This window comes from Danaus plexippus, chromosome 19, assembly GCF_018135715.1.
Source record: "Danaus plexippus chromosome 19, MEX_DaPlex, whole genome shotgun sequence".
NCBI lineage: Eukaryota > Metazoa > Arthropoda > Insecta > Lepidoptera > Nymphalidae > Danaus > Danaus plexippus.
The window spans coordinates 7,381,840-7,395,144 of record NC_083549.1 but is presented as its reverse complement, the minus strand read 5'-3'; the positions used below and the strand labels follow the sequence as shown (position 1 = coordinate 7,395,144).

Sequence of the window (13,305 nt, the reverse complement as noted above, 5' to 3'; positions counted from 1 at the left end):
TGATGCTACTAGTAACTGATAAATGACAAATGACATAACAGAATAAAGAATGTTATACATAGTCAAATTCCCATTCAAAGTTAAGTAAAGTAGTTACTCCCATCCAGCTATAAGGTCCTGGGTTTCTCTTTTATAAGAAGAGGATTTTAAATTGCATTTGATAATAAGAGTGGTCACATTATAATTTATTTGTTATAATTTTCTTCACACTTAATATCCAAATCCAAATCCAAATCCAATTAACTGTCAACCCAGACCCTATTAAAAATTAAATTCAATTGGAGAAATTAATGTTACTAACACCCTAATATAACCAAACATTTCCAGCTTTTAACTGAAATCTTAAAAAAAAAGCTATTGTTCCATAAGATGTCCTTCTTCGTATTTCAACATATAGTATTTACTCAATTCATTATATGAATAAAGAAAAAAATATTAATTGAGTCTGTTAATAAAGACGTTAAACTTGGAAAAATATTCCATAAATCGTGTGAATTAAGCCGAAACTTATAAAAATAGGCTCTATTACATTTTACTTTAATTCGACTCTCATTTATCCCTACAGTGCTTTTCCCTCTTTCATTCCAGTAAAATTTTAAACCCTATAAAGTTGTATGGAACAGAAATGGCCTCCTGTGAGTCATTACTAACTCAATAGCTTCATAAAAGTGGGCCATATTGGCACAGGGTATTATATACTGAAGCCTTAGTGGTGGTAGGTTCTAACTTATTTCATTTAGTCCAAAGCTTTTAGCTTTAACTTTTGTCTTCAACACAGGGTTATTGTTTATTGTTGTGAGTATATCTATAAAGTCCATACTGACACATTTTTCTTTGTAATTTGTTTTACTTGGCTACGAACATTTTATTAAATTATTACAAATGTTACGTTATAAAGATCTTCGTAGTGAAACGTTGGATATTAAACGACTTTTTCATAATAAGATTTAAATTATTTTTTACTGTATATATTTCGCTTCCGGCGCCATGTGTTAAAATTGTTATCAGGAAAATAATTTCCTTTTGATCGGGATTCGTAATATCTGAATGTTGGATGAGTTCTTAAATTAATTTTACATCCTGATAATCTGGTGTAATTAAATAATAATAATAAAAAATACATTAAATAAAAACGAACTCGAGAGGAATGTATATAAAGTATAAATCTAGTAATAAATTTTAATAATTTTGTAAGAAAGTGTGAATTTTAAAATATAATCAGGCCACAACGATTGCCAGAATGACCAGAATATTATTATTACCTATTAAAATTTTTGAATCACATCCACAAATGTTGTTTAACAACACAAAAAAATCTAAAAGTACCATAAGTAATTACAGACACTGTTATTAAAGATTTAACTTATTTTATTTACACGATTTAATATATATAGTATAATTTTCGTCTTTTTCATGGAAAACTTAACATGGCTGTCATATAGTTAAACAATTACCGATTACCATAAACCTAAAGAGAAAAAAACAAGTTAATTTTTATTATCTAAATATATGTATTGAAAATTTTAAACATATGTTTATCATATAATTCAACCGAGTAAACCAGTAAAACATTCTTGGCGGGAAAAAAATTTATTGACAATTATGTTTTAATGCTGTTAATCTTAATTTTGTAATGAAATGTTCTCAAAAATTTTTTGAATATCGTTAACAAACATCTTCCTCAAAATAATAAACGACGAAGGTTTAATGAAAGCAGACAGTCTGACAGTGGCTATTTGTACCTGTCGGTAGCAAGAGCAAGAAAAAATTACATCGAGGTAACGAGCGCGGGATTTATCATAAATGAATGTATATACCCTCGTATCATGACAAGAAGTCTTCTAGCTTTTCGGTCAAAAAATCATTAATCTCTAATTTTGTTGGTGTATCCGAATAGTCCAAGTCTTTTTTTTTTATTAGTTTATTTTGTCTTTTCTGCTCCAGCCAGTAACTATTTCAAATTATACTAAGTATTAAATTCTCTTAAAACTTTAAACTATATTACCAGTCGTATGATTAATTACTTCCTAAAGCTTACAAACTTTGATTATCATTATCATTATCATCTTATTATTGTAACTGCTTTAGGAAAATCTAAATATGTTTAAATATAAATGTTAATACTATCGTGTTAGGTAATGTAAGGGTTTTTATAATTTTAGGAATTTAATTACTTCAAGGAATTTTATGATTACAATACTGAGGATGATTAATATATTGATAATATCGATATATCGATAAAAATATTGTAAATACGGTGTGCATAATTGTGGCTTAAACTTTACATTTGTTCGGGCTACCACTCAATTAGCACACTTAAAAATTCATCAATATTAAAAGAGTTGTTATACTTTGTTAGCCTGTTTCTAATAAAAGGTAGTAAAAAAATGACAAATAAATATCCCATACTTAAGATTAAATAAAGTTTTAAAGCCCCATGCATATAATTTCGCTGCTTGTGGTGCAGACGAAAGAAAAGCTAACATTGCAAATGAAATTTGTTAATTTCCATATGTATCTACGTCTGTCTCAACGCGGTAATGTAGTATTCTATTTTCATTTTTAATTTGTTGACCAGTATTACTAAATATCGTCTGTTAACTTGATGTTTGAGTAGGAAATAAAAAAACTGATTTTTCTTTAAATGTACAATGAATGATTGTATGCTGTTGCAACTTCAACTAGAAGACAAAGGAGATATATAATATAAAGAAGGATACATATTGATTTAAAGAATTTTTTGGTCACCAAGGTTTCTTAAAGAAAATATATGAATGAATGCTGATTCGTGCTAAATTTGGTAAAGAAACTGGAAAGTACATTAGTTAAAAATAACAGTCATGAACTCAAAATTACATTTGACAGTTGGTTAATTATCTTAATAAAACATTTTCGTCTTCAGCTATTGGGAACATTGTTATTAATGTAACTTCTCCAATTCAACAACGAAATAAGATGCAATGAAATGCGCAATTTATCTATTTATTTATTTATTTTGTTTCACACAAAATAATCAAACGATGACTAGAAAAAAACTGAAACAAAAACATACAATGTACCTATGCAAAGGACTTGTTGCTATTAGCAGTCTCTTCCAGACAAATTTAAGTAACAGGAAAATATGCAAACAAGATGGAGGTATTGCAAGATAGGAGATATTAAGATAAATACATAAAAATAATAAACTTAATGAAATATAACGCATCAATAAAATATATGTATATATATATATATATATATATATATATATATATATATATATATATAATGTAGTTGTATATATATACAACTACATTATACGTATAAATTTAGTTACATTTGTTTATATATATAAATAAATATGATAAAACATAATGTACTAATTACATTGTTTGACCATTTAGAAGAAAGTCCATAATTCATATTCAACAAGCATCGTAAAATCGTTGGTTTTAAAAATATGCCCATATTATATTTACAATTCCGCTCATTGCATAACAAATGAAAAATCGTAATGTGTTACAGCTTAGATAAAGTCTTTCGAAAGACTAAATTTTTTTTTAATGATTCTAATTGAAATCAGTTAAGGCTTGTTAAATATTTTCTTGAAAATAAAGTTTGAATGAACTACCAAGGAAACTCTGAATATTTAAATTTGATTCGGATTCAGAGATCATTTAAAAAGGTATTTTGATCATTGATATGTACTCAGCTTTAAGACAGTTAAGAGAAAATGTGAAATTGAAATCTGTGGAGGAAACTGTCAATGCAAAATCATAAATTGACACAAGTGTCAACAGGTAAATTTGTAGAATCGGCCTTTTTCCTATTTATTGTTAAAATTATAGGAATATTATAGTCTAAAGGTCTAAGGGATAGAAAGTGATATTTGTTATAATTAATAAGATTTTACGAAGAATAAATATTCCCTAATATTTTATGTGAGCCTATTGTTTGAACATAATAAAATTAGTATTAAAAAATGTAAAGGTTTTCAATATAAATTTTGGCAGTAGAGGTAATACACCTGTGTAACTTGCGTCTTAACGCATAAATAATATGGATTCAAATGAAAATAACCAAAGTGACCAGGTGAAAGCTTTGGAATCATCGGTATTAAAATCAGAAGCTGTGAAAGAAGAGCCAGAAGACAATGAAAATTCTGAACTCTCAAATTATAACAACGTTGAAAAAATAGATGTTGATGCTAATCCGAGTAATTTACCATCAAATGGCCAGAAACGCAAGAGCCCCGAGAAATCATTGCCGGAGAACGATTGTAATGATAACCCAAATAGCATAAAAAGACGAAGGTATACTGATACGCAAACTGAGGATCAGGTCGATCCTAGTATAGAAGAGGAGCCAAAGTTCTCTTTGATAGTGAGGAATGCAAGTTGTGACTGGACATCACAACAGGTTCTCAACTTCATCCGGGATACTGTAAGTAAACATATTTATAATTGCACAGTTAATAAAGCTTCCACTCTAATTGTGATAGTGTTGTTCGATTTGACTGTCATTGTGATGTTAAAACACCATATAGACTTATTAAACAAATATGTGGTTTGTTATTGAAATGTAATAAACTTAAATAATCTTATTGTATAGTGCAAAGTGAACACAACTTTAGGCTGGTTGAGGCAATTTTTGGATTATTAAAAATCATGGAACTCGCATAACAGCATATACTTCTAACGCAGCCTTAGTAGGTTCATTTCAAATTTGGTTAGGTAGAGAGAGGAGCTTGGACAGTGGAGGTGTGTTTATCTTGCATAAGATAGGGACCCTTTAACACACCTGGACACCTGGGTCGCAAGTCCCAGGCACTGTTAAACCTCCTCTCCCAGCAACACGATGGACCCGGCATCGGCACGGTGAATCCATGGAATGATGAGAAGTTTTCGTCTGTGCACTTTCTATTGATTATTCTGAATAAACATTTTATATTATCACAAGTACTCTTGGTTCACAAGTTAGTTGTATTTGTTTTCCACAGTATATAAAATACATTTCTTATTGGAATATCTTATCCGCTGGTGATGAAGTAGATATTGGCCCAAAAATTACTTGCTTTAATGATAGTTGTAACCTGTAGACTAGACATTTTTTTAAGACTATTAACATTATTGCGCTAGCGAAAGTACTGATGTTATTTTATAGTATAAATCCAATTATTTAATGATCGAAAGTTTTGTATAGCTCATAAATTTTGGACAGTTTCATACTCAAGTTAGGATTTTTGTACTTGGTTAAGACAATAATTGAAATGCATTATAAGATAGATGCTGCGTACATGTGCTTCTATGTGATATTCATTAGGCTCAGAAGATCGCATTAAGTTCATATACACTCTGACGGGCGCAACATTAACTAAAAGTAAATTTAATTAATTTTATACCCTTTGTTATAGTTTATCCTTAATATGTGACCACGTTAGTGCCACAGGATATTTTTTTGGCTATTATATACTGTAATGGAGTGTTTCAACAGTGGATGATAATGCAACCTTATGGGTGCTGTAGGGCTCAACGTTCAGTAAGAGATTCAGAAAGAAATGGGCGGTTTTGTAGAGGACTGGGGGTGATTTGTAATTAAATTCAGCTAGGATAAGTTATAGTGGTTTTTCAGTAGGTATACAAATGGGGGAGCTAAAAAATAATTTATTCTCAAAGTGAGCGGTAGATAAAATAAGTTTGGGAACCTCTGATATCACTATTGCATTATGACTTGGTTGGTTTGTTATCTTGAGATCTGAACTATTAGTAGTATCCTACTTGGGGCACTTTATTTAAACTAAATGTTTACTTTGTTGAGAACCCTTCAAACTTTTACTGTCAGTTATTTGGCCTGTGAGTTTTTTTTTTTTTGTCTTAAAGAGTCTAAAAGCAACCACTAAATACATAAATTTTTGACATAAAATCTCTTCTCATCACATACATTGAAAAATACAGTCAGTGAATTTATCATATACTGTCTATTGAAATTATTAGAATGACTATAGAAGTTTTATTTTGTTTGAAGAAAATTTGATTTGTAAGGATTAGTTTTTTTTTTAATGCATAACTTTTTTCCTATTAACAATATTTACATAACAATACATCTTGTTATTTGATAACATATTATATGTGTCTATAGCTATTAGCTTCACCTGTTTTCTTACAGTGTGGTGTTCACATATCGAAAATAAACGACAGTAGAGAGGGCAACACGGATTCAGATTTTCAAATTAAACTGAATTTTGCTTCCAAGGAACAACTTGATGCAGTTAGGGAGAAATTAAGAGAGAAAGAGTTTGAAGGAAAACTGACTATCGCAATTGAGAGCGAAATGGTTGAGGGGGCACAAGGCTAGTCAATAATATGCTTATTTAATTATATCAGTTAATGATACTATATGGGAAATAATAATTGTTAATAGAAAAGAATTTCTTAATATTCTGGAGAATAGCATTAATAATTTTTTTAGTGTCTCTTTTTAATGTTGTAGATATACAAATCGTTAAAATTCCGAGTTAAATTCCATATTTTAAATCTGCAAGTATAATTATATTTACAAACATTATCTCGTTTCGTTGGACTTACGATACTTATATTTTACTTATATATTACTAAGTCAGAGTATATAATAAGAGCAATAAAAGATATTTTTTTTGTTGTCAATATCCGTTTACTGATACATGATTTATTTTATATAAAATATTTTTACTTTGTGTGCAATAATTTTTTTTTTTTTATAAAATCCTATTTAATTTTATATTAATATTGCTATAGAAACCAAAGATGAAAGAGACAGCGAGGCTGACTCCAACGTTATCACCGGAATAGGAGATAGGTAAGATTAAATAATAAAATATGAGTTTCTAGGAGGTTATTTAATTACATTTCTAGGAGGTTATTTAAAACGTTTGATATTTTTCAAGCAGAGACTCACAAAATGTTGAAAGTCCATCAAGAAATAACGAAGAAAACGAAACTGAGTCGAACGATTTCCACATAAAGGAAGATTATCTTCGTTCGTTAGGGATTTTGCCACCTATCACTAATTGGGTTGATGTCACGAATGTAGGTTTTAGATGTCTTCCTGCAAATTTTAAGTAATTTCTTGTATACCTACAAAAGTATTTTCTTGTATACCTTCAGTTTCGCTGTGATAAATCAGAGTTGAAGGAAGTATTGGAGTTGGCAGGTAGGGTAGTAATGTGCTCTGTTGTCACATCTCTGCACAGATATGCCAATGCTATGTACAGCCACCCTCTGGAAGCTGTTCAGGTAAGTTTGTATTCATAATTTCAGCATGAGGAAAGGAAATATTAAGAATAATCTGAAAAAAACATTGTCATCTGAGATTTCTCACTTTTATTTAAAAAAAATCACATTTCTATGTTTTTTCAGGCAGTGTCAATGCTTAATGGGCAAATATTCTACGGGAAAAAACTTAAAGTCACTATAAACAGATCCCCTAACGTTAAAACCTTGTTGCCCAAAGGTCTTGTAAGTGTAGGGCCGGGTTTAGGCAAATTCGGAAAACCGGTTCGAGATTTACCTGATCAATACAAAAGATTCATTCAAGGACAAAACTCTGCGATTGATGCGAGTTTGTTCCAACCAGACCTTCTCAATAGAATCGGGGTGACCCTCGATCGGGACATTAATTATTCACGTTCCTCCGGGACTCCTTATAGTCAAACTAGCCAAACCGATTTATGCACAAGAAACAGTGCTGATTCCAGTGAAAGTTTGTCCCAAATTTCGCACATGGATGAAAATCAATTTGGTCCTATCGGACAAAAACCGAGTTTCCATAATACGCCTTTGACGAATTTTACTGGTCAAAACTGTTCTGTCAATATAAACTCCAATGGCTCAAATATTTCAGCGAATCGAATGCCTGTCATGACTACCAGGGATCCTAGAAGCAACCAGAATTACATTTGTCCCCCAGTATCAAACGATTCAGATAGACTTGTTATTTCCTCTGCTGTTATAAATCCCCAACATCCCGTTTCGGGGCAAATCAGAGGACCGGGTGCTATCCAGAATTCGGGTCGTGTTTTGGGGATAGCCAGTTCTGGGTCTATATCAGGTTCGGGTCTAATAAATTATCCTGGACCTATGACAAACTCTGGTCCGATTTCTGGACCTAACCCCATGCCTGGCCTCGGACCTTTGTCTGTTTCTGGTCCTATGCCTAGGCCTGGTGTTATTCGCGGTCCCATGTCTATGCCTGGCCCTATTTCAGGTCCTGGACCTTTATCAGGACCCGTTCGAGTCCCTGGTCCTGGAAATCTTCAATTAAGACATAGTCCTATTTCTGGATGTGCAAGACCTATGACTCAAGGTCATCCTTCTGGACCATTACAATTAACAGGTCCAAGAGGCCCACGACCCAATCAAATGGTTCATATTTCAATAGGCCCTAGAGTACCAGCACCATTAAATAGATTCCCCACTCCTATAAGTCCTATGGCATCACGGCCTTTGGCACCTAGCGGACCTGTTCAGAACGCGATAAGACCAAATGGACCACGTCTGATGACCACAAACGTTCAAATGTTCAGAAGCGATCCGGTCACACTACAAATAAGCAACGTGAGTATTACCAATAAAATTATCTTCAAAACAAATGTAATATTCGAACGGTTTTTCTTTTGTAACAGTTGCCACCGAATACGAATTTCCTGAATCTCGGTCACAAATTATCTGAACTAGGTCACGTAGTGTACTTGGAGTTCACAACACCTGGATGTGCTGTTGTGAGGTTTGCGAACCCAGCTGATGCTGATAGATGCTTTCGTATCCTTTGTGTATAAAATTTGTTATTTTTCATACTGCAATCTTGGAAAGTAATAGTCCATAATATTAATGTTTTGAACTAGAAAAAAAAAATGTATTATACTATGTCGAAGAAAACATACAGCGTCGATGTGAAAAAGCAGACTGTGAAATGTTCTAAATGATTAGAAAAGTATGAAAATCCAAGCAGTTTCTCTATGGTAGTTGTATTTTCTCTTACTCTTATCCTCTCTATGGTTGAAGTGCTGCAAATGTCAAGTGTCATAGCATTTTAATCAGCAATCAGTAAACTGCATCCCTGTGAGTTTTCTACAACGCATAATACTTGTTTTGTTCTTTTACAAAACATCAATATTATGTGTCTCTCTTAAACGTAACACGTTGATGTGGAGATCTTGATATCTTCGTATGATATCTGCTGGTGAATTTATAAAAATACAAAATACGTCGGTTTTAAGTTAAAGGTAAATTTTAAAAGATAAATAATAACAACTTATGGAGTATTTAAAGTTGTTTTAAATCAAGATCCCAGGGCCTCAGGACTTCACTTATATTCTGACGGATGAAACATACAAAATAGGTTAACACTAACCTTACATTTAGTCAAAACACAATCTTACAGGCTGATACTTGATTTTCAACTTTAATATTTAGGGGGCTATTTCAAAGTATTTTGTATGTTGCCAGAATGATCCTTTGGGGTCAAATATCCCTAAAACATAATTAAACCGTCGCTGTGAGTGAGAGCGTGTGCATGATATTAAATTGTCCAATGAAAGCTTTAACAAGAAATAAATATTTATTATTATCTAATTGTCTAAATGGTACAGAATAACTTTTGCTTTCGATTTTTAATGTGTCTGGCAAAAAAATTTGTCCACACATGGTGTCTGGCAGTTATCATTTTAAATTGTTTACAATGTTTCCTACAACATACGTAAAAATGAGACCTCACACTACAAGTAAAGTTAGTACAATTATTACTTATCTGTAGCATCTGGCACCTGAGAATTGGCCGTCGGTATAAGCTAGCAAATATGTATACCTTTACTATACACGCTAATACTAACCTATTATATATGTTCAGTCCGTCAAAAAATAAGCAAGGTCTGGGGGCCCTTTGACCCTGCTCTGCCTAAAAATCAGAGATCAAATTATTTGAAATCATTAGCCGTGCTAGTAACCTAAAGGCCCAGAACTATCGTATATATCCATAATAGATAAATAAAACACATAATTTAAATTATATGTGTTGAGATGTAGATGATAAAACCTGATATTGAAATTGTTTTTTAAATTGCCCTACTTTTTTAACCTAATTGGTCCTTGTAGCTCTTGGAATATACTGCGAACTTTAGTTTCTTTATAACTCTTTCTTTTTCTATTGGAATATTATGCATTTGTCTTATGTCAAATCAGAAAATATTGCGGAGACGATGGCGCCCTTATTTCCGATCAATCTTACACATAATTTCTTTATAAAATAAAATGCTTTAACACTTGAATGCTACAACTACAACCTTTATTATTTAAAAGGTGCAATATAATTTAAACTTTTCCTTAGTTCTATCAACACGCTAATTAGTTTGGTCTACAAATTGGTAGTAAAAGATTGCAATTTTCCTCAAAAGAATTTCCTCAACATCGTGTACAGAGAATTATCGGAATGTTCTAGGATGAAACTTGCTGATCAGCGAATGCCTTATAGTGAGTAAAGATTGATGGCATAAAATTAATATAAACTTTTTTAATGGCATAAAAGTAATTTATTATTTATCTTCCAGCCTACAATCGAAAATATGTTGGTGCTGTATAAGGCGATGAGATTTTTCTTTATCTTATACATAGGCTTTGCACTCGCACATATAATATATTGTATAACATAAATTAACTCTCCCAATTCTTCACAACGCGGACTGTTTATTTCCAGCTTTCCAATCTCTATGTCTAGTTTTCAACACGTCATAAAACGTTTTATATAGAGACTTAGTGTCATAATTACGTTCAAAGTTAGTTGAATGCTGAAGAACCTTAGTATGAAGTACCATGAAGTACTAAGAAGTTTGAAGTAGGGATGTTGCGGATGCCTTTTTTCACATCCGCGGATGTAGAGACGGACGGACGGATGGACAAAAAGCTTTTGTCTCGTTAGCTTAAAATTTTCATCTTTTTTTGTTTAAAATTTAAGTAGTGAGTGAATTCCTATAAATGATTAACTATTTTAACTATAAAATTTGAATACGGAAGCATTATATTCAATGATACGTATAAAGGTTGTCGCTTTTTGGCAATGCAGGTTATTTGTTGCTATTAATCCTTTGCTATTAAAAAAACTGTGTCTTTGGTAGACTCTCATATGGAGCTAATAATAATATGCGTGTTTTTAGATAACAGTTTGAAGTCGCGTTGATTAAGATTCTACCATTTAAGTATTAAGAGAAGTGTCAATAAATTAATTCTCTTCTTATGTGAGTAGCTTCTTGAAAGTTGCATCAGAGCTGAAAATATCTGGTGTTTCTTTACTCTCACGTCATTTGGAGAATTCAGTGTCATGGCAATATTATTAGACGAGATGCAAATACGAATGATCGTGTATACGGATGTGGATGCCAACATTCGCAACATCCCTAATTTGAAGTTCCATAAATGCTATTGGAAAGGGTCACTGTTAGCAGATGCTAATACAAAGTATTTAATTATATTTATAGCCAATGTGATCTCGTTAGTCCTAATACAAGTAGTATTTTTGTCCACTAACTTATTAATTAACGAATTTTAAGTGAATACGAATTTATTGTTATAGTAAAAGTCATTTAATTTTAAACCTTTATCATTTTATGTATTCAACAACACAAAAAACACGACTCATCTGACAGTGCTATTTCGCATTGTGTTAGTGTATTTAGAATTGTGTGCCAATGAAATTGGTTGATGTGAGGGTAGTTTTAACTCGTGCTAGCTATAGTCCATTCATCACGTGGTACTGTTATTCTGTAATGATTTTAGTCCTAAGTATTGTATAATTTCTCGCAAGTGTGATGGTAAGGATTGGTGATTATTGAGCTTTGGTAGAGTTTCGTGAAAACTTTGCAAGATTAGAAAAGACTGAGAGCATATTAAGCGGGAATCTCGTTACGTTTTTGAATTGTTGCATTTTATGTATAAAGTTGGGAAAGAACATTTTAGTAATGTGTAAATATATACAAAAAAAAACTTCCGATGTTTTGGGGTATTAAACATCATCCTATTATTAAGATGAATCAATGATGAGAGCATTTTAGAACAATGTTTACGAAGATTCGTGATTTTTTTTTCAATGTATAAACAATATTTACAGTGTCTATTATAAAAAATCACAACGTCCGGTATCATTATACGTTGTTTTCAGAATCTTATTATACGGCTATAGACAATAGATGGATGCTTTTTTCTTATCGGAAAGTCATTACAATATCCATCAAGGTATATATACAAAAATATGTTTCTTCAAGACTGTAACATCGTCATTAATGTTGTAGTAAAATGATTAAAAACTTCATTTATAAAGTTGAAAGTATCATAATCATTGCTGATTTTAACAACTACCCACATTATCATAAAATGCAAGAATTAATTTCATTGTCTATTCTCTGCAAGCCGAAACCTATTTTCTTGTGAGCTTTAATTTATTGTTAAATCTTAATTATTTTATACGATGCATTTCTAGTTTAGGTAACTCTTTGGTTGTATGTAAACCTATATATTTAAATATAAGTACTAGCTGCAGTGTCTAAGTAACTACCTATATGGAATTATATTCATTATATTTTCATATAACTTATATGACGTCTACTATTAAATAAGGCTTTACGGTTAAGGATATATTATTATTTGATTACATTAAACATGTGTGTATAAATGCAATTAATATAACTTAATGATATTAGTTCCTTTACTTGTTCACGTTTTCGTCTAGTTTGTTGCTTTTATATAAAAAAATATATATATATAATATTTTTAATATTCTTAAAATACATTTAAGTCTTAAAAGACATTAAAGTCGTTTAATTTTGCTGTCCTACGTGTTACTTAAAGTATATAAGGATTAGTTGTAAGTCATTGTTCGTAAAAAATGGATGTGATTAAACCGAATAAATAAATAATGACTGAAGAAGTGGATTCTCTGTTTTATTATAAAGAAACCTTAACGTAATCTGTGTTTTTTTTTTTTACAGCTATACAGTAATTTTTTACGTCGTTGGATTGGCAAGTTACTGCTTAAGTCTACGTTTCGTCGTCGAACTAGGGAAACTTTTGAATCTCTGAAGTCGTAGTTACAAAACAGTAAAGAATAAGCAAAGTAGGCTAATGATAAAATGGATCACAGAGAAAAAAAATGTCAAGATACTTGTAGTTTGGATATGATATATTATTTGTTGGTTTCCGTACCTAGTACTTTAAGTAAGAATAGATTTATTTTTAAAAAAACGTTTTTTTTAAATTTCTGCTATCAAATAAGAGGCATTGGAGGGGACCATTGATGAAGTCAGAA

General features: G+C 31.2%; 1 protein-coding gene across 2 annotated transcripts; it reads left to right on the top strand.

The window, feature by feature from the left end:
• The first annotated feature begins 3,759 nt into the window (after positions 1 to 3,759).
• Positions 3,760 to 12,932, top strand: LOC116768074 (uncharacterized). 2 transcript variants are annotated; one of them, XM_061523500.1, is made up of 10 exons: positions 3,760 to 3,779; positions 3,993 to 4,422; positions 6,145 to 6,328; positions 6,753 to 6,813; positions 6,902 to 7,043; positions 7,122 to 7,250; positions 7,374 to 8,570; positions 8,639 to 8,774; positions 10,429 to 10,481; positions 10,559 to 12,932. In XM_061523500.1, exons 2-9 carry the CDS (start codon positions 4,039 to 4,041, stop codon positions 10,452 to 10,454), a joined length of 2,259 nt encoding a protein of 752 aa, XP_061379484.1. In that variant the 5' UTR covers positions 3,760 to 3,779; positions 3,993 to 4,038; the 3' UTR covers positions 10,455 to 10,481; positions 10,559 to 12,932. The 2 variants fall into 2 exon arrangements, with proteins under 2 accessions (XP_061379484.1, XP_061379485.1); XM_061523501.1 differs by lacking the exon at positions 3,760 to 3,779 and having other exon boundaries at positions 3,811 to 4,422; positions 6,905 to 7,043.
• Positions 12,933 to 13,305: the final 373 nt, after the last annotated feature.

Excerpts from the sequence above, each read along its gene's own strand:
- LOC116768074 (XM_061523500.1), top strand. The coding sequence starts at position 4,039 with ATGGATTCAAATGAAAATAACCAAAGTGACCAGGTGAAAGCTTTGGAA. Across the intron at positions 7,044-7,121 it reads ATTGGGTTGATGTCACGAAT|TTTCGCTGTGATAAATCAGA; the intron begins GTAGGTTTTAGA and ends GTATACCTTCAG. Across the intron at positions 8,571-8,638 it reads TCACACTACAAATAAGCAAC|TTGCCACCGAATACGAATTT; the intron begins GTGAGTATTACC and ends CTTTTGTAACAG.